This window comes from Ochotona curzoniae, unplaced genomic scaffold, assembly GCF_017591425.1.
Source record: "Ochotona curzoniae isolate NIBS_2020 unplaced genomic scaffold, NIBS_Ocur_1.0 scaffold_1037, whole genome shotgun sequence".
Classification (NCBI taxonomy): Eukaryota; Metazoa; Chordata; class Mammalia; order Lagomorpha; family Ochotonidae; genus Ochotona; species Ochotona curzoniae.
The window spans coordinates 33993786-34014956 of NW_024467083.1; the positions used below are offsets into that span (position 1 = coordinate 33993786).

The 21171-nt window shown below is 53.4% G+C and overlaps 1 protein-coding gene across 2 annotated transcripts; it reads right to left on the bottom strand.

The window, feature by feature from the left end:
• Positions 1-2357: 2357 nt before the first annotated feature.
• Positions 2358-20588, bottom strand: UBQLN4 (ubiquilin 4). 2 transcript variants are annotated; one of them, XM_040998853.1, is made up of 11 exons: positions 20454-20588; positions 16529-16680; positions 15979-16142; positions 15093-15355; positions 13527-13685; positions 8577-8802; positions 7572-7711; positions 7013-7096; positions 6789-6904; positions 6406-6595; positions 2358-3786 (listed from the first exon to the last, which is right to left on the bottom strand). In XM_040998853.1, the coding sequence occupies exons 1-11, from the start codon at positions 20559-20561 to the stop codon at positions 3634-3636; spliced, it is 1755 nt and encodes a 584-aa protein (XP_040854787.1). In that variant the 5' UTR covers positions 20562-20588; the 3' UTR covers positions 2358-3633. The 2 variants fall into 2 exon arrangements, with proteins under 2 accessions (XP_040854787.1, XP_040854786.1); XM_040998852.1 differs by having other exon boundaries at positions 15925-16142.
• Positions 20589-21171: the final 583 nt, after the last annotated feature.

A 21171-nucleotide genomic window follows, 5' to 3' on the forward strand; every position in this document is an offset into this window, starting at 1 on the left:
TCTCGAGCCACAAGCAGGGAGCTGGAAGGGAAGCGGGGCTGCCGGGATTAGAACCGGTGCCCATATGGGATTCCGGGGGTGCAAGGCGAGGACCTTAACCACTGCGCCACCGTGCCAGGCCCATTTTTTCGGGGGGGGATCCCATATTGTTGCCAGTTTGTATCCCAGCCACCCTGCTTCCCATCCAGTTCCCTGCTGTGGCCTGGGAAAGCAGTAGAGTATGGCCTAAGGCCTTTAGACCCTGCTCCTTTCTGTATATCTGGCTTTCCAACATTTTTTTTTTTTTAATTTTGAAAACTACATACATATTTTTGCTTTTTAAAAAAAATTATTTATTTTTATTACTAAGTCAGATATACAGAGAGGAGGAGAGACAGAGAGAAAAATCTTCCGTTCGATGACTCATTCCCCAAGTGAGCGTAACGGCTGGTGCTATGCCGATCTGAAGCCAGGAGCCAGGAACTTCTTCCATGTCTCCCACACGGGTGCAGGATTCCAAGGGCTTGGGCCGTCCTCGACTGCTTTCCCAGGCCACAAGCAGGGAGCTGAATGGGAAGTGGAGCTGCTGGGATTAGAACTGGTGCCCATATGGGATCCCAGTGCGTTCAAGGCGAGGACTTTAGCCGCTAGGCCATGCTGCTGGGCTCATACATACATATTTTTCAAAGGAAATATATTTCAAAGACAGAGTGCTTTCATTGATGGTTCATTCCCCAGAGGTTTGTAACAATGGAGGTTGGGTCAGGCTGAATGCAGGAGCCAGGAGCTTCTTCTGGGTCTCCCATGCTGGTTAAGGGACCTAAGTATTTAAGCCATCCTCCACTACTTCTCCCACATTAGTGGAGCCAGATTGGAAATGGAGTTGCTAGAATACAAACTGGCGCCTGTATGGGATGTCAGCATCGCAGGCAGTGGCTCAACCCACCATGCCACAGTGCCAGCCCACTTTGTCCTGCAGATCCTGTGTTCCCAGGCTGTCAGAAGCACAGCTGCTTCTCCGCCGTGGATCCCCAGCTGACCGCTGATGACGGCCTCCGGGGTTGTTCCTTCCAGTCTGGGGTCCCAGCCTCACTGGCCCTTTGAGGCGTTTTGGATTTTTCTTGTATTTCACCCACTTTTCTAATTTTCCCATGATAATATTGGTCAGATGCACTCAGACCACTGTGTTTGGAAGCAGACACTCCCACGCAGGACATGCTCAAGCCCATCACTTCCCTCATGCAAGTTTCTGAAGCCTCCTCGATGTGAAATGATAGCTTGCATCCCCACTGTTGGTGGTACAGCCAGACTGAGTCTTGGACCTCAAGATTGCTAGCCAGTGACGACACCTGTGTAAGCGCTGGCTGTAGGTTTTTTTTTTTGTTTTGTTTGTTTGTTTGTTTGTTTTAGATTAACTTATGGGGCCAGCATTGTGGAATAGCAGGAAAACTGATGCCTATACTGCTAGTATCCCATATGGGCGGCAGTTTGTGTCCCAGCTGCTCTCCTTCGGATTCAGTTCCCTGCTAATGACCTGGGAAAAGCAGCAGATGGCCCAAGTGCCTGGGCGCCTGCTTCCCATGTGGGAGCCCTGGCAGAAGCTCACAACTCCCAGCTTCAGTTCGGCTATTCCAACTATTGCAGGAGTGAACCAGATAAAGCTCTCTCTGTTACTTTGTAACAAAACAACTTATTATTACTCATTGGAAAGGCAAGCTGCAGAGAGGGAGGGAGACAGAATCTTCCAGGCACTGGATCACTCCCCACACAGCTGCAACAGTGGGGGCTTGGTCAGAACAAAGCTGGGAGTCAAGTACTCCCCCTGGAGCTCCCATGTGGGTACAGGGCCTCAAGCACTTGGGGCATCTTCCTTGTTTTCCCAGGAGCATTAGCAGGGAACGGGTCTAGAAGTGGAGCATCCAGGACTCCAACACTCCTAGTGGATGCTGCAATCAGAGGTGGCAGCTCAGCCTACTTGCTGCAACTCCAGCGCCCTAAGGGTTTACTTCTTTTTACTGAAGAAGGAAGCCTTGCCAAACGGTCAGCGGGTGGAGGAAATGACTCAGCCCTCAATCCGTACTTTGTACATTCCTTTCCCAGACATACATTCCTCTCCTAGCCCTGAACTCTGGGGCAAGCAGGAGATATGGAGTGATGGGACCCAACCCAGGGGAATGGAAGTATCAGTACTCTCCAGCCGAAAGCAGGTCCTAAAAGTTCCCCTGCCATGAGTCACACTTGAGCTGTCCACAGTTGATTCCTAACACCTGCATGTACCTGCCTTCAGTTTCGTCTCAGGCCTCCTCACAGCAGGAAGCAGCCTGCACTCAACCCCTCCGTCCTATCTCAGATGACAAACAGCAAGGCACGCTCACAAAGACCACACGATTTATTTACAAAGGCCAGTGTGGGCGCAGGGCAGGGAGGGAGGGAAAGCCACAGAAAGGTTTCCTCCAGCACTGCCTGGGACCCATGCCTACTTGGAGCCAAGCCCAGCTTCCTCCTGCTTCCATATTCTCTGCCATGGGGTCCTTCAAGTACAGGGGGCCAAGGGGCATGACGGGGAGGTGACAGCGGTCTCATCCACAGCCCACAGGAGAGCAATGTCCAATTCTGGATCAAAGGCATCACTGCCACCCTCCCCTCTCTCCAACAGAACTTTCTGGGCTGGGGAAGAGATGCAAGAATTAGAAGGGCAGGGATCAAGATGCCAGAGGCCACTGGCTCTGAAGGGGAATCCCTCTGCTACTCCTCTATAATATCAGGGGAGGGGTGATGAGGGTGCTGGGCACAGCCCTGACTGCTTGGGGAGACTATGGGGTAGCACAACATCCCAAGGCTTGGGCACCTAGCGTTGTTGGCTGCTCACTTCTCTCTGGTGGGACAGAGTTCTGAGAGAACCAGCACCACCCCCTCAGGAATCCATTCGGATTCCACTCCCCTGTCCCCCTGCCAGGCCGGGGCCTGCTCTCTCCAGAGTCCTCTTTGCCAACAGTCTGTCCCGGCTTCCAGACCTTTCCCAAGCTGCTGCTCTCATGTCCCTCCTCCAAGACACCCGCCTTTGCCACTGTGTCATGCAGTCTCCCACGGGCTGCTCCAGGATTTGGGAGTCCCTAGCCCAAGGGTTCTGCCTGGTCCATCTCTCCCTTCAGAGAGGGAGGGAGGGCATCTTTCTCCTCTCCCTGGAGGCCCCTGTGGAGTTCATGAAAAAGTGCTGGGTGAAGAACACACAGGAACAAGGGTGGAGGAGGCAGAATCACAGGCAAATTCTACCATTGGCTGGGAGAGGTGGGACATATAGAGGAGGAGTTAGCAAAGGTGAACGGAAGACCAAATCTTAGAGAGACTGATCCATGGCAGACTGTGTCTGTGAATCAGGCAGTTGGGTCCCCCCTTGCCTCTGCACCTTCTGAGAAGTTGGAAGGTTCCAGAAGGAGCTGTGGGGCAAGGGGTAAGGACAATAGGCCAGACTGGGAGATGCTTTCCAACAATTCAGCTCCAGGAGAGAACATTCCATTGGAGATGCAGACAGGCCCAGGTGGGGAGCCCCTCCCTGCTTCGAGTCACACTGGGAGAAGACAGAGGGACAGAGCCATGGGAGAAGCAGACGCTGGCATCGGAACGGGGGAGAGGCGGGCGGCCTGGAGCCAGGGGTTAGGAGAGCTGGGAGCCCAGGAGTCTTTCAATAGCGGCGTTGATGTCCCCTCCTGTGGCAATCAGGGCCTGCAGGTTGGCCTCCCGGTTGATGAAACCCATGGAGTTAAGCTGCTCCAGTTGCTGCTGGAATCTCACTTCTGGCGTCTGCACCTGAAAGGAGACAGGTCTCATGATGGGGGCGCAGGACCAGAACCCCAACGGTGTCCACCTACAGGTCTCGTGTTCTGAGTCAGATGGTAGGTAAGAGCGGGTGTGAGCCTGGCACCTTGTGGCAGAGGAGTGGGTGTAATAACAACACAGGGAAATAGCTTGAACATTTCAAAGCCCGGCTAATGTGGGGTGCAGCAGGTGAAGCCACTTGTTACACAGGTGTCCCATATAGCAGTGCCGGTTTGAGTCCCAGCTGCCCTGTTTCTTATCTACTTCCCTACCAGTGTGCCTGGGGAAGTAGCAGAGGATGGCCCAAGTACCTGGGCCCCTGCACCCACATGGGAGATCTGCACGAGGTTCTGGGCTCCAGCCCCAGCTGCTGTGACCACATAGGGAGCTTGTTTCCATGAACAGCTCGTTTCTTTCTCAAAAGAAAACTCAAAATAATTTTTTTAAGTTAACTGACAGACCTACCTGGGTTTATGTTCCTAACTACCTTCCACAGACTCTTGGGAGATATCACCCAGCATTCTCAAAACCAAGTGCTCTGTGGTTCAACAAGATGTCCCCTCAAGTCACATAGTCACACTGAGGGCCACGGAAGGGAAAAAGCTGCTTAATTGTGTCTAACTGCTCAGCGGACACAGATATTTACAAAGCGAAGGCTTTCCATTTTGGATACTAATAAACATCTCTTGGAGGTGTTTTTGGGAAACACTGATTTAGTTCATGAGCAAAACACATGGTAGTATGGCATAGTAGGTCAAGTCACCACCTGCAGTCTGGGCATCCCATATGGACACTAGTTCGAGTTTTCACTGCTCCACTTCCAAACTGGCACCTGCTAATGTGCCTGGGTAAGTAGCGAAACAGGGCCTAAGAACTTGAGCCCCTGCCAAACACATGGGAGATCCAGATGGCGCTCCTGGTTTCAGGATAGCAGAGCCCCGGGGTAGCAGCCATTTGGGGAATAAAACAGCAAGTAAAAGATCTCACTCTGTAACTTCTAAATAAAAAACAAAACAAGCAAAAAAACAAAAGACTGGGAGCCAGGAAGCCAGGAGGGGCGCAATAGTCAGAGTCGACCTGGCTATAGAGTCAAATCTTCTAGAGAAAGAAAGTGGGTACAGCAGCAGTCTGCAGGGATGGCACCCCACCTGGTGCCGGTTAAAATCTCATCTACTCCATTCTATATGCTGAGACAAGTGCAGCTGTGGCTGTTGTGGCCATTTGGGGAGTGAGCCAGCAGATGGAAGATTTTTTCTCTGTAACTCTGTCTTTCAAATAAATAGAAAAATAAATAAATATATATGTTTTATTTTTACTGGAAAGACAGATGTGCAGAGAGGAGAGAGAGAGAGAGAAAGATCTATCATCTACAGGTTCACTCCCCCAAGTGACTGCAACGGCCAGAGCTGAGCTGATCCAAAGCCAGGAGCTTCTTCCAGGACTTGAAGCAGCCAGGACTTGAACTGGCACCTATATGGGATGCTGGTGCTCAAAGGTGGAAGATTAGCCTATTAAGCCATGGCACTGGCCCCAATAAAAAGCAAATTACAACAACAACAACAAAACAAAAACAACAACAACAACAAAAAAACAGGGAGCAAGAGAGCCCAGTGCAATATCTTAGTGGCTAAGTCCTTGCCTTGCATTTGCTGGGGATCCCATATGGGCATCGGTTTGTGTCCTGGCAGCCCCACTTCCCATCCAGCTCCCTGCTTGGGGCCTGGGAAAGCAATGAAGGCCAGCCCAAGCCTAGGCTAGGGAACCAGCGCACCCAAGTGGGAGACCTGGAAGAAGCTCCTGACTCCTAGCTTTGGATTGGCTCATCCCCAGCCATTGTGGCCACTTGGGGAGTGAATCATCAGATGGAAGATCTTCCTCTCTATATATCTGACTTTCTAATAGTAATAATAATAATAATAATAGCGAGAGAAAGGAAGGATTCGCCTAGGTCACAGCAGGGCAGCCACCATGGCCCCCTGATCTGCAAGGCAAAAGCCTCATGCAGTGCTCCACGTGGCTCCACCAAGTTGAGGCCAGAAGATGGACCTTGGGGATCACCTAGGCCAGCCCTCTCACTACCTCTCACCGAGCTGACTACATACACTTTTGCCTTTGCAGATGAATCCTGGAGGTCAGAAGAAAGTGAGGTGGCTCCCCCAAGGTCTCCTCTCTTCCTTCTGGTGCAAGCCTTGGCCCTGTGGCTCAGGGCTTTCTCCACCCCATCTCCCAGCATCTTCCTCTGAAGCCCCTGAGGCTGCTTTAGCTCCCATTGAAGTCCTATGACACAAGAGGCAGAGGCATGACCTAAGGGGCCCAGTGCTGGTGTGGCTTTCAGCTCTATGACCTATTGGCTCTGGGACTAGGCTAGCCCCAGAATCTCCCGGGCCCCATTGTACAACAGCAATAACAGCAGCCCTCTCACCGAGCTATAGTGGGGAAGCAGGCAGGAAACCTCCATCTGGACTTCACCATAGTCCCTCTTTTAGTCACAGACCCTAACCTCAGATTATCCATAATCTGCCCATGCTAGTAAGTGGCAGACCAGGACCCCAAAGCCTGCCCAGCTATCTGCAACCTACCTTCCCGATCCCAGTGTCAATGGCTGCGTACCTGTGAGTTTCCACTTCCTGCCAAAATCTGGATCATCTGCTGCATGAGCTGCTGCTGGGTACTGGATGTCCCCGTGGGAGAGGAAGCAGCAGGTGCCGGGGCTGGTGAGGAGGCAGGGGCCTCGGGTACAGACCCTGTGTTGCTGCCTGTGGTGGGCGCAGTGGTCCTGGACATCCCGAAGGACCCAAGGCTGCAGGCAGGAGGGCCCAAGAGATGGGAGGAGACGTTAAAGAAGGGAGAAAACATCAGAGGCTGGAGGGCATGCAGGAGCAGAGAGGGTACGGGCTTGGAGACACGGAGGCTGCGCAATGAGAGGCAGAGAGGTGGGCGGAGGGAAGCAGATGGGCAGCCAGACTTTGCTGTTTGCCTACCCCCTCCCTCACCTGGGTACCAGGCCGGGGGCCTCAGTCTGCAAGGTTTGCAGACCCTGTTGGATCTGTAGCAAGGCCTGCATGGCGCGGGGATTGGTGAGGATGGACAACGACTCCGGGTTCTGCATCTGATGGGACATAAGCAGAGAAAAGGGCATGGAAGGAAGGGGGATGCTTGAGTCCACAAGCAAGCTGATTCCTCCCTTGATGTCCACCCACCAAGGGCGCCCCCTCACCTGCTGCAGGAAGACGGGGAGCTGCAGGCGGAGCTGCTCCTGCAGCTGGGGGTTCCCCGCGAAGAGCGGCACATTCACCATCATCTGCCAGGGTGAGAGTGGCAGGGGAGGCCTGGGCTTCAGCCCACCTCCCAATCACTGTAGGAAACTGGGCCAGCTTTTTCCAAGGACCTCAAAGTCTCCTGAAGGCCTCAGTGGGTCAGGAAGAGGAAATGGAACCACCAGGGGTCGGGCTGACGAGATCAAGGTCACATGACCACGCCCACAGCCTTGGTCAGGACTGTGTGCTGTACCACGTTCTATGCGCTTGACATGTCTTAGCGTGTTCAGCTTCACAGTTCTACTAGGCAGACACGGCTAGACTGGAATCTTCACAGGTGAGGAAAGTGGGAAATAAAACCATGCACTGGGCTAGGAGGCAGGAGAGCCTGAGCTACAAAGCCAGGCAGTTTGCCCAGCATGAAAACTACCCTAGGCCCAGAGGAAAGCTCAACTTTGCCGACTCTCCCCTTCCTACTCCCACCCTGGCTGCCCCTGCTCCCCAAAGCCAGCCTGATACCTGGGCAGCAAAGTCGGGGTTCTGGGCGAGTGTCTGCATCATGCTGCGCATGTAGGGGGCTGAGATGACGGTCTGCATCAGCTGCGGGTTTTCGGAGATCTGTTGCAGCAGTGCCTGCATCTCCGGGCTGTTGAACATCCCTGGCGCGGGGTGGGTATAGAGGAAAGGTGGGGGTGCAGATGGAAATCATCTCACGGATCTCCTGACTCCAAGGCCATCTACTCCTGCTTTGGCCTGGCCCCTCTCCTGTCTACGCTGTCAAGGAGAAGCTGGATAGTAAGTGGGTTGACTGACACCCCTCTGGAATGTCCCTGCCACCAAGTCAGGTTGTGCCTGAGTTATTTGGTCCTCCCCCTTCCTGGGGATGGTCCAGACCCCACCCTACCCCAAACGTCCCCATTCTAGGACTCAGGAGCACAGTGTTAAAGTCACGATCCAGTTTCCAGTCCTGATGTCATTAATAAGGAAACAGGAGCAGAGATGGGACTTTCCTAGTCAAGATGTCCCCTAGGGGGCAGAGAAATCAGGGCATTGACTAAAGGTCTACCCAGGGCCATATGCATGGCCATCAGCTAGACAAATGTGTCCCTGGAACACCCTTCCCTCACCCAGGGCTGTGCAGTGTACAACCTGCACCTCGGTACATGACAGCCCTGCATCTCCGTCTCCCCCAGCCTCCCATATGTCAAGGTTGGCCCTGATTCTGCTCCAGCCTACATTTCCAGTTTGACTCATTTACATGAGATAGAACTAGAGGTATCCATGGTGATTCCTGGTTTACTTAGGAATCATTACTTAGGACATTCTTGGGGGTGGTGGTGGGGGCAGGCACCAGGACATGGCCAGAACCTACGCTCTCCTCCAATTGTGCCACTCTCGCTAGTTGGAGAGCCCTCAGTAGCTTCAGTACGGCCTCACCTCTGCCTTCAACTGGCTGGAGCAGTGTGTACCCCAATCAGTCCTGTGGCAGATACCCCATTAAGCTCCTTCCACCCCAGGACATACCTGACCCCAGGCTAGCAGCATTGATCCCAAAGGGGTTGGAGACTGTTGGGTGCACCTGGCTGGTCCCCGATCCTCCGGTGCCCTCCCCACCGGACCCGGGGGCCTGGGAGGTGGGGGGCGAGGGGCTCCAGGGGTTAGGGAGGGGCTCTCGGTTCTCAGTCCGCAGAGGCTGGGAGGACGAGCTCTCGGAGTTCCCGGTCAGGGAGGAGAAAGGATTGTTGCCAAACTGGGAGGAGCGAAAGGTTTTGGGTTAGGGACTGAAACAAACCAAGATAAGGGCCAAGCCCTTTGTCTCCTCTCACCCACCGCCTCCCCTTCCCCAGGAAAGGGAGATCCACGATGTCAGTGTGGGGGGGTCCTTAGCTTGGGATCCACCCCCATCACGGCCAGCTCTCCCTTCCCCTTATAGGGTGTCAGCTGACCCACGTGGAATGCTGCATGAGAATCCTCCTGTTTCTCCTGCTGGCTCCAAATACCTGGTCCCCAGACCCCTCCTGAAGCCCCTAGTGCTCAGCACAGCCTTCCTGTGGTGTGGCAGGAGACTTGTTTTCCATTTACCTTTGCACGCTCAGCCCGACACTAGCAGGTACCCAATAAGGAGCTCCTGGTTTGATGGGAAGACTCTCTGACCTGTCTACTTCAACCCCCATCTGCTTCCACTCCCCCCGCCATCTTGGTCCAACCTAAATTTCCCAGCATCCTCTGCCTGACCCTCCCCAGATCTTCTGAATGAAACACCATTCCCTAGCGGAGCACACTTCTGTAGGAGGATGCATGCCCTAAGTCTTCCCGCTCTAGCCCAAGCCTATGGCTCCTCCCCATGTTCACCCCCACCAGGGGTCACCTCAGCTCTGCACCATGGGATGCTGCTGCTTGGCCTCCACAATTCCTGAACCCATGCCCTCTGGATTCTGCCAGCCAGGACACAGCTCTGTTCCAGGCCTTGTCACCTCGTTACTCAGCATCCTTCAGCACCCAGAAGCTGTTAGGTGGTCCCAACCCAGGTAGAAAAGATCTAGGGGTGAGGAGATCTCAACTCCTTGCCATCAGAAGGCCTAATAACCAGTTGGTTTGTCTATTCAAAGGGAGTCAAGGGGCCCAGGTCTGGTCACAGGATCTCCTTCTCCTCGGAGCTGTGGCTCCTTTGCTGGCTAGATGGCCACCCAGAGAACAGGGCTCCAGGCTAGCGGTTGTGTCCCACGCTGTTAGTCCCATTGCCTGCTGCAACGAAGTACCTGGCTCTGAGCCCTCATCTCCCTGGGTCACCCCAGGTGATGACTCTCTTTTCCTGAATTACCAATGGTAACAACAGCTGCCATTCACTGAGCACTTACTATACGCCTGACACATTTCTTCTAATGTGGACAACACCTCTCAGATACATCAGCCCTTCAAGTGTGGTCCTAGGATGCCCACGAGGCTGACAATTGTATTCCTAGATTTGAGATGTTAATTGGCCTTCTTCACTCATGTTCTCTCAGGAGGACACAGCAGAGTTCCCCAAAGGCTACTCCAGCACATAACACTACAGTTGGATCTGAGAAGCCAGCCCGCTCCCAGCAGGTCTGCCATTAAAGAGCCGTAAAAATGCGAGCAACGGCCCGGCACAGAAGCCTAGTGGCTAAAGTCCTCGCTTTGCATGCTCTAGGATACCATATGGACACTGGTTTGTGTCCCAGCGGCCCCACTTCCCATCCAACTCCCTGCTTGTGGCTTGTGAAATCAGTCGAGGATGGCCCAAAGCCTGCGGACCCTGCACCTGCGTAGGAGACCTGGAAGAAGCTCCTGGCTCCTGGCTTCAGATTGGCTCAGCTCCAGCCATTGTGGTTGCTTGGGGAGTAAACCAGCAGATGGAAGATCATCTTCTCTGTCTCTCCTCCTCTCTATATATCTGCCTTTCCAATACAAACAAATAAATTAAAAACAAAATGCAGGCAGCGCAGTTGTTGCTGCTAATGTTTCATTTGTTTTGAAGAATACAGTGATTTCCCAAAAGAATTTTAAAAAAATTATAATGAATTGTTTTTAAGTGCATTCAGCATTTCTTTACTTTTTGCAATTTTAATCTTTGATATTGGGAGTATCAATAGATAAAACCCATAAAACCAAAGCTCTTTAGAAGCATACACATTTTTTTAAAGATTCATTTATTTGAAAGTCAGAGTCATTGAGAAAGAGACAGAAACAAAGAAAGAGCTTGCATCTGCTGGTTTAATCCTCAAATGGCTACAACAGCCAGAGCTGGGCTGGTCCAAAGCTAGGAGTCAGGTGCTTCTTCCAATCAGCCTTGGAGGTGCAGGAACCCAAGCACTTGGGCCATCCTCCACAGCTTTCTCAAGTGCATCAGCAGGGGACTGAACCAGTGCCCACATGGGATGGCAGTGTTGCAGGGGTTGGCTTCATCCACGACACCAAATCACCAATCCCCATATACAACTTTTAAGAAAAGAAAGAGCTGGCATTGTGGTGCAGTGGATTAACCTACCTTTCCTAAAGCGATCATCTGCTGCCGCCCAAATGCAACAGCAAAAGCTGAATCAGAAGCAGAGGTACACTTGGGACTTATCCCAGATACCCTGATAGGGGTGGTGGATGTCCCAGGGGGCAGGTTACTCCATTATACCAGAACATCCAACTTCTAAAACTGTGATGATGGGAAATGTGTATTACCAAAAAACAAAGAAAAAACTATGCATAGATTTGAACAGTTTTTACACCAAAAAAAAAAAAAAAAAAATCTCATTCCTTAAGCTATTTATTTATTTATTTGAGAGTTGGAGCGACAGAGACAGACAGATATACACACACATTGAGAGCTCCCATATACTGATTTACTCTCCAGGTATCTACAACGGCCAGGGCTGGGGTGGACTGAAGCTGGGGGCCAGGAACTCAATTCAGGCATCTGCTGTGAACGGCAGTGACCCAACAGCTTGAGCCATCTCCAATGCCCACCAGGGCACATGCGAGCAGGAAGCTGGAGTTACAGACACAGATGTCATGATATGCTAAATGCTCACCCTGAAATTTCTCTGAAGTCCATTTGCCATGAATTTGAAGTCCTCAGAGCAGTGGTTATCTCTAGGCAGGACAGAATGGGGACGGATGCATAGAGGCAACAACTCTACTTAGAACGTCTTCTTTACAAAAACTACCTATTCTATGAAACCACACAAAACACCAACATTAGTCACTGCTGGGAAGAAAAGCAGAGGCGAGAAGACAGAAAGAAGCATCTTTGGGGGTTGGTGTGTTAGTTCAATGGCTAAATCCTCACCTTGCAAGTGCCAGTATCCCATTTGGATGCCGATTCAGGTCCTGGCTGCTCCACATCCCATCCAGCTCCCTGTTTGTGGCCTGGGAAAGCAGCTGAAGATGGCTCAAAGCCTTGGGACCCTGCACCTACGTGGGAGACCTGAAAGAAGCTCCTGGCTCCTGCCTTCGGACTGACTCAGCTCTGGCCATTGCAACCATTTGGAAAGAGAACTAGTGGGGACGAACTTTTTCTCTATCTTCCCTTTTCTTTGTAAATCTGCCTTTCCAATAAAATTTTTAAAATTTTTAAAAAATTAAAAAAGGATCCTTTTTGTGGGGCTGGTGATGTAGTGCAGCAAGGTAAGCCACCACTTGTAAAGACAATTATCTTCTATCACAGGATGCTGGCTGCTTGACTTCCAATCCAACTGCCTGCTAATGCATTTGGGAAGGCAGACGAATATGGCCCAGTGTTTGGACCCTTGCCACCCATATGGGAGACCAGAATGGAGTCCTTGTCCCCTGGCACCAGCCTGGCCCAGCCTGGCCTACTGCTGTAGCCATTTTGGGAGTGAACCAGTAGATGGAGGCTCTTGCCCCCTCTCTGATGCTCTACCTTTCAAATAAATAAATAAATCTTTTTAAAAAGGAATCCTTTTGTATGTTTTTAAAAGCTTGTATGCTTTTCTTTTTTTTTTTTTAAAGATTTATTTTTATTATTTTTTCATTGGAAAGGCGGATATACAGAGAGAAGAGACAGAGAGGAAGATCTTCCGTCCAATGATTCACTCCCCAAGTGAGCGCAACGGTCAATGCTATGCCGATCCGAAGCCAGGAGCCTCTTCCGGGTCTCCCACGCGGGTGCAGGGTCCCAAAGCTCTGGGCCGTCCTCGACTGCTTTCCCAGGCCACAGGCAGGGAGCTGGATGGGAAGCGGGGCTGCCGGGACCAGAACTGGTGCCCATATGGGATCCCGGGCATGCAAGGCGAGGACCTTTAACCACTTGCGCCACCGCGCCGGGCCCAAAAGCTTGTATACTTTTCTATACTTTTGGAAATTTATTTTGCATAAAGTTTGGATTTTTAAAACACACAGATGTATATCTCTAATGTAAATTTAAAGTTTAAAAAAAAGCAAGAAAGGTACTGAAAGGACATATGGCAATGTGTTAGGGCAACATAGACACAAGATGATGTTGCGTTTTTATCTATATTTGGATAAAAATGCGCACAGCAAACAAATTTATAGCAGAATCAAACACACATAAATCTAGGCCCAGCCTAAAAAATGGATTCATTATCCAGTTCAAAGGTAGAGAGCAGAAAACATCATTAACAAGTGCCTTGTAATTCCAACACAGGTGACCTATGGACCACACTTGAGATGCCATTCTAGGGTTGCCATTTGACCCTATGTCTGCCCCATCGCCTCTGAGCACTTAGGGCAAGGAGTCTTCCAGAAAAGCCTCGCACTTCTTGGACACTGTGCCGTACCACTTTCCTAGGGACCTGTCCTATGTTCCACCCTCCTGTCTTAGTCATTGCCAAGTTGGTCTATTCTTGGTTAAGCACGAATGAGAGCTGCCTCCACGTCAAGGCCACCCCTCAGAAGACTGTGAAGCAAGCAGGCACAGATAGCATCCCAGGCCTGCCTGGGTTCGATCCCCCTCCCCGCTGTCCCAGCCCCTTGCCCCACCTGTTCCCGGGCAGCACTGAACATGGGCTCCTGGATGTCTGTGTACATGCGCCGGAGGGCATTGTACCCTCCAGGGATGCTCTCGAGGTTGCTCAGGGCCCGGTCCTGGTTCCGCATCATCTCTTGCATCATGGCAGGATTCCGGGCAAGTTCCATTGTCTGGTGAAGGGAGAGAGACAGGATGGGCCCTGGAACCAGAGGAGCATCTAGCTAGAAACACAGTGGGCTCTGTGGGGCAGACTCTGGGTCTGGGACCAGACCTCAGGGCCCAGCAAGTGCCTCACCACACAGGCCAGTGGCATGCACTGTGCCTCTTTCTCCTACTATATCCTGGGCTCCTAGACTGCCCCTTGGGTGCTATCCCTTTCTAATGAAGGACAATGCCCCAAAAGGGCAGCAACTTTTCCCCCTAGTAGAACTTCAAAGTTTCAGAGAGCACAAGCAGATGGAATGAGAAAGAACAACAAGAGAATAGAAGGCACGAGAGAAAATGAACATCTATTTAATTGTCCAATCCACACTGGCCCAGGGCCAAGTCATCTACAGAATTCAAATTCCCCTGCTGCCCACAAAGGGGTATTTCTGTCCCAAAGGCTCAGGGCCAGTAGCTGTCCTGCTGCCCTGGGACACCAGGTCTGTAGCAGGTCATGGTGGTCTGTCTGATTCAGGTCATAGGGGACTTCTAGTTATTGATGATGAGTTAAGAAAAGATTTGAGCTGGAATAAGGCTCCCATTGTCCTGGAAGCCTCATGCCTGGCCTGTGGCCTGACAGAAGCCCTCTTCCTCCACGGCCACTGGCTCCCTGTCAACAAGGCTGGATCAACCCCTGCAGAGAATATGAGTACAGCGCCTCCTGGTCCCCATCCAGCAGCTTGCCCCTCCTCTCTCCTCTTTCCCAAATTTGTCCCACGCTTGTCTCTTCTAGAATCCCTTTACAGATTAGATGGAGACCCAGCCTCACTCTGGTCCCAAAATTCACCCATTCGGAAAGTATTCATCCAGCAACCAGGCGCTATAATAGACGATGGGCAAAACACCTGTAAACCTTTGTTCGACTGTGAGTTCTTTTCTGGTGAGTCCAGCCCTGCTGCCCACAGCCCTGTGGGAATGCTCTTATCCCTGTTCCCTCTTAGACTTTACCCACAAGGTGAGGGCACCCAAAGACCAATGCCACATTGACCTTGTGTGTCTCCCATCCTCCCACCCCAGGGGCCAGCTCAGCCACCACTTTTCCCAGACAGCCATGCACCTAACTCTCCGAGCCTTCCCTTGGTCCCTCTGTGACCTCAGCTTGGTGACACTTTTTCTCCAAGCCTCAGGGTAGGTTCAGGATTCCTTCTCTCTGTGAGTATCCCTGTACCGTCAGTTGTTATAACTGCACATGTGCCAGTCCCATTTCCCTTTAAGGCTCAGAGTTTCCAAAAACTCAGGCCTTGTGTCTTCTTATCGCTGTACTTTGCAGGGTTCAAAGCATAGCTACTAAAGGAACGAACAAGTGGATGGAGGACTAGGCAGGAAAGGCTGGGCAGGGTCCAGCCACCAAGGGCCCTGCCTCTCATACCCACCTGCCTCATGAGCTCGGGGTTGTTGAGCATGTGGCTGATCTCGGGGTTGCGTTCCATCAGCTGTTGCATCTGGGGGTTGGCCATGATCATGTGGCGCATCAGGTCGGGGTTGGACATCATGTCCTGGACGAGTGGGTTCTCCATGATCTGGGATAGCATCTCAGGGTTGGACATGAGCTGTCTCTGCATCTGCTGCTGCAGCTCCATGAAGTTGGCAGAGCCCAGGCCCAGGCTACCCAGTCCCAGGATGCCCCCAAAGCCAGCTGTGGGGGGGGCGGGCAGGGGGCAGCATTACGGTCCATTGCAGGAGCCCACCCTCCACCTATCCAGAGCCACTAGGTGGGTCCCCAGCTATTGCTCCCATCTCTCTCCCAATGGTTCTCACAGCCCTGGCCCTAACACACTACCAGGTGAGTCTGTGGCAGCAGACACTGAGCCAAGCCCAGACTGGGCAGGGAGGAAGCACTGGAGAAGACCCACCAAGACTCCAAGACTGCCCACTTGGCTGCTGTACCTTGGGACCCACCTTCCCCCATACTCATGTGGTCTTTTACTTTTCCCTTCCAGGGCCTCCTACAAATCTAGTCCCATTTCTCCCTCTAGTCCTCATGCTGAGCCATGCTCCCTGCCTCCAAGAAGCCCACATGGATTGCTTTGCTCCTCCCCCGCCTCTACCCCCACCATTAGGCTTGGCTCATGCTGTGACAACTAGAACCTTACGTCTAGAAGTCCCCCACCAGCTTAGGAGTTGAACCCATGTTTCTCTTTCCTCTTGGCTCTCTGCCCCACTCCCCAACTCCTCACCCCCATGCTCTCCTCCCTCAGGGCTTACAGAGTATGGAGGCGGCAGCACTGGGGGGTCCCTCTCCAGCCCCTGGGGAGGGACCCCCCCCACTGCTTCTCCGGCTTCCACTGCCAGCATCCGAAGCGGCACTGCCAGAGGTGGAGGGCTGGGCTGGGGTAGCAGGTGAAGCAGGTGTAGTGGAGGGTGCAGAGGCAGGGTCAGGAGTGGAGGGGGAAGAAGCAGTGGGAGCGCCTGGATCTTGAGCCCTGAGGATGGAGAAGGGAGGATCTTAGATGGAGTAAGCGTAAGGGGTGGGGAGAGGAACGGTACCACAAACTCCCTGGGTCCTAGGCCAGGAGCTGCATTCCCTCCCTGAGCTTCGCGGTGGCTAGGGCTGGGGGAAGCTGGCCATAGAGGGAGGCAGTTTTATAAACCAAGACCAAAGGAGGGAGCAGGTGTCCCAGCTGTCGGCATTCTGGGAGGGGGAGGTTGGTTCCCTTCCCAGTCCCCCACCCCGCAACCCCTCCACCCCCAGAGATGAGAACCTGAGTTCTGAGGATACACTCTCTGGGAACGGTTAAGGAATGGCTAGCAAAGAATCACCTGGGCAGACCCATGCAGGCACTGGGCCTGCTTCCCTCCCCCAACTTACTTCTGAGGGGTCTTGATAACCAGGTGGACTGTGAGCCCATCCTTGATCCCGTGCTGGCTCAGGGTGTCTCCATCCTTGAGGATTTTGCCTGCGAAGATCAGGACCAGCTGATCCTGTTGAGCCTTAAACCGCCGGGAGATCTCCTCCTTGAACTGTGATCAAGAGCCAAAGAGGCCAGGTGTCCAGTTAGTTTAGCAGGAAAGATGCCTGGGCAAACACCGCCCCCTGCCCCACCTCCTCCCCATTAGAGTACCTGAATTTCATTCCTGGCTCTTGTTCCTAATTCCAGCTTCCCCCAAATGCCAAAGTGGTTTAAATAATTGTTTCCTGACACTCACATGGGAAACTGGGATTGAATTCCTGGCTCCTGGCCTTGGCCAAACCCCAACTGTCATGGGCATCTGGGGAGAGAATTAGCAGATGGGAGATCTCTCTCTCTCATCAGGGACCCTAACTTCTCAACAGCCTCTGCATTCTCCTACTCCTCCCCTTCGTTGTGTGGAGTCCTTTCTGCTGTTTCAACCCCATCCCTGAATCTGTAATAAGCAGCTCCATCGCTACTTTTTTTTTAATGGACCCTGTGCAATGGCTCAATGACCAAAGCCTCACCTTTTCAAGTGCCGGGATCACTTATGGGTGCCGGTTCATGTCCCGGCTGCTCCACTTCCAATCCAGATTCCTGCTCATGGCCTGGGAAAGCAGTAGAGGATGGCCCAAAGCCTTAGGGCCCTGCACCCATGTGAGAGACCCAGAAGAAGCTCCTGGCTCCTGGCTTCTGATCAGCTCAGCTCCGGCCATTGTAGCTATATGGGGAATGAACCAGCAAATGGGAGATCTTCCTCTCTCTCCTTTCTGTAAATCTGATCTGCCTTTCCAATAAAAATAAATAAATCCTTAAAAGGAATTTACTTTATCATTTGAAAGACAGAGGATATCCAAGCTACTGGTTCACTCCCACATGTCCCAGTAGCCAGGGTCAGGCCAGGCACAAGTTGAGAGCCTGAAAACGCCACATGGGTCTCCATGTGGGTGGCAGGGACCAACTATGTGAACCGCCACCTGCCGGCTTCCAGGATGCACATTGGAAGGGAGTTGGGCTGGGAATAGAGCAAGGCCAGGTACTTCAGAATGAAATGTGGACACCCCATGAGGCATCTTGACTGCTGTACCAAATGCCTGCCCTCCTTTTATCTTTAACTTATTGAGACAGACAGGAAAAGCTTCCACCACGAATTCACTCTCCAAGCACGTGCAACAGCTGAGGCTGGTTTAGCCTGAAGCCAGGCGTGAGACTCCAACCAGGTCACCCTGATGAGTGGCACAGATCTTAAGACTTGAGTTATCACCAGCTACCTCCCAGGGAGCTCCTTTCTTAAAAGATTTATTTATTGGGCCCTGTGCGGTAGCCTAGCCTCTAAAGTCCTCACCTTGCATGTGACAGGATCCCATATGGCCATCGGTTTGTATCCTGGCTGCTCCACTTCTCTTCCAGATTTATTTATTTTTGTTAGAAAGGCAGCTTCACAGAGAGAAGGAGAATCGGGGAAAGATCTCCCATACACTGGTTCACTCCCCAAATGGCCACAAGGGCTGTAGCTGAGCCGATCCGAAGTCAGGAGCCAGGAGCTTCTTTCAGGTCTCCCACATGGATACAGGGTCTCAAGGCTTTAGGCCATCCTCTACTGCTCTGCCAGGCCACAAGCAGGGAGCTGGATGGCTAGTGGAGCAGCAGGGACAAGAACTAGCATTCATATGGGATGCCACCACTTGGAGGTGGAGGATTATTCTGTTATGCCACCACATTGGTCCCAAGGCATGTCCCCCCCCCCTTTTTTTTTTAAGATTTATTTTATTTTTATTGCAAAGTCAGAGATACAGAGAGGAGGAGAGACAGAGAGGAAGATCTTCCGTCCAATTATTCACTCCCCAAGTGAGCGCAATAGCCAGTGCTGTACCAATCCAGAGCCAGGAACTTCTTCTAGGTCTCCCATGTGGGTGTAGGGTTCCAAGGGCTTGGGCCGTCTTCTGCTTTCCCAGGCCACAAGCAGGGAGCTGGATAGGAAGTGGGGCTGCTAGGATTAGAACTGGTGTCCATATGGGATCCCAGTGCATTCAAGACAAGGACTTTAGCCACTAGGGTATAGCACTGGACCCAGCATCTCCCTTCTTAATCAAGAAGGCAATGAAAGGCTCTCCCAGCTCTCCCAGCTCTCCCAGCCTCACCCCAGTTGCCCTCACAGCTACCTACACCCTGGGTTTAGTTGCCACTCATGAGGATTCTGGTCGAGCACCCTCCTCCATCTCAACTCTTACTGCTGTGGCCTCAGGCCCTGGCCCTTCAGCCTTTTCTCAGTCCTCCAGATGCTCTCCTCTGTTTTTCCTCCAGTTCTTTCAAAGCAACAAACAACAAATGGATCCTGGGATTGAGCACCAGCTACATGTGAGTTACTGGTCTAGCATATTCACTATTAACTATTTTCAAAATCAGAAAACACTATACACACACGCGCGCGCGTGCACACAGAGTGCAGTGGCACAGCACACTAAGCCTTTGCCCTGTGTGTCAGCATCCCCTATGGGCTTCAGTTCAAGTCGCAGCTGCTCCACTTCAGATTCAACTCCCTGCATATGGCCTGGGGAAGGCAGCGGAGGTTGCCCAAGTGCTTGGGTCCCTGCACCCACATGGGAGACCCAGAGGAAGCTCCTGGCTCCTGGCTTCAGATTGGCTCAGCTCTGGACATTGAAGCCAATTGGAGCATGAACCAGCAGCAGTGGATGGCAGATCTGCCCCTGTGTCTCTCCTCTCTTTCTGTAACTCTGCCTTCCAATATAAAAATAACTAAATTTAAAAATGTATCAGAAAAGAGAGCAGAAAGATTAGGTAACATCTTGGGCAGAGTGAAACCCAGGGTCTCTAACGCAAGAATGCAGGTTCCTAGCCACACACTGCCTGACAACCATGCTGTTCTCAAAGTCAGTGTGGTAGGGAACAGTAGTGTGGCCCTCAGGTACGTTATGCTGTTGGACCTGTAAGGGAATTGACGGCCCAGGGAGAGCTAGACGTCCCCAAATTCTCAGTCTCTACCTAACCCAACCAAGCCGACACAGACACTCCGCGCAGAACCGTGCACTTGCTAAGCCTCGGCAGCTTCCAGATTCCGCTCTCCCAACCAGATGGCCTATCTGGAAGCCCCGCCTATGTGAAATTCGGGACCAACTACAGGGGGAGGCGAACGCAGGCGAAAGTCCCTCATTCAAGAAAATGGGATAGAACACCTACAGCACACCGTGCGCATCTCAGAAGTGGCTGCAAGCCAAGTGGGACTTCCGCCCCCCCACCGCCGCCCTCGGGCTCCAAGCACAGCAAGGATCCGGGCGCAGGAAAAGCCCTCTGCACCCGCCCCTCCCCACCACCCCGGCGCATGGAGAACACCAGGCGTTCTCCGGGCGCACAGTAGGCGCCAGCGCGCTCAGCTCTCCCCCAGGGAGGCGCCGCCCGCTCCCCGGGTTCAGCACCTTGCCCCCCGGCCGTCACCACTCTGCCTCCGTGGCTCGAACCCCGACCAGTAAACAGGAGCGCACACTCCCCCGTTCACTCAGGGCAGGGTGCTTCGCAGAGGCGGGCGCAAGGTGTCCCCCAACCCGTTCTCCACCACGCCCCCAGCCCGGGCTCCGGGGCAAAACCCGCCCCCCACCTCTTCAAGCACAAGTCACGCTCGCCCACCAGATCCGCCCGCGCAGGGCGCCCCCTGGTCCGCCCCTCCTGCCCTGGGGTTCTAGGGAGTCCCCACCGGCCCCATTCCTCCTCCCTCCCGGGCCGTCCCGGACGCCCAGGCCGTCTCTGAGCCTTCCCACCCCCCCTCTCTTCGCAGACCCCCTGCTCTGCACTCCCTCTCAGGACCCCCCCCACCCTCGACCCTACTACCTCCTTGACCGAGGCTCGATCGCAGATTACAATTTCCTCCTTGTCCTTGGGGGTCTTGACGGTGACCCGAATGGGGGGCCTCGTCTCGGCCCCGCTCGGCTCCGCCATGCCGCCACCGCCGCCGCCGCCACCCGGCCTTCCAGTCTGCCCTCCCGGCTCCTCCTCCTCCTCCCCGCCCGCCGGCCGGCCCGGCTCAGCTCGGCGCCTCCAACACTCCCCTCTCCCCTCCCCGGCCCGCCCCTCGCCCGGGCCCCGCCGTCCCCCGCCCCTCCGGGCCGGCCGCAGCCACAGCGCCCCGGGCGGACTGGGGGGGCCACTGCAGCGGGGTCCGCCCAGGGCCGGGCCTGGGGTCGGTCCGAGTCGGGCGGCTCCGGGTGGGGCGCTGGGCGGGGACCGGGGCGGCACACGCCCCCCAAAGTCCCGGTGTGCTGCGACCCCGAGCCGCCCCGCCCTTGCGCGGTTGCCCCTGCTCCGGGACAAAGGACTTAGTACGCGAACGCTTTCTCTCGGTCCCCTAGGGCGATAAACTTGGTCTCTCTCTCTCTCAGAAGGCGCAAGTTCCATTCAGGCCTGGCACCTCTCTCTCTGCCCGGACACTGGATTTTCGTCCCGCTGGACATCCACTGAAGAACCTCAGCTCTATGAGGGACCCTCTATTCCTCCCCATGACCGAGGCCTGGATGGCCTACTTCAATTTAAGTACGATTCCAGAGAACTG

What these genes read in the sequence shown, in the direction of transcription:
- UBQLN4 (XM_040998852.1), bottom strand. Translation starts at nt 20,561, where the DNA reads ATGGCGGAGCCGAGCGGGGCCGAGACGAGGCCCCCCATTCGGGTCACC. An exon ending in ATCGAGCCTCGGTCAAGGAG is followed by an intron (nt 16,681 to 20,453) that starts GTAGTAGGGTCG and finishes TCTTGATCACAG; the next exon opens with TTCAAGGAGGAGATCTCCCG. An exon ending in CAGGAAGTGGAAACTCACAG is followed by an intron (nt 3,787 to 6,405) that starts GTACGCAGCCAT and finishes GTCTCCTTTCAG; the next exon opens with GTGCAGACGCCAGAAGTGAG.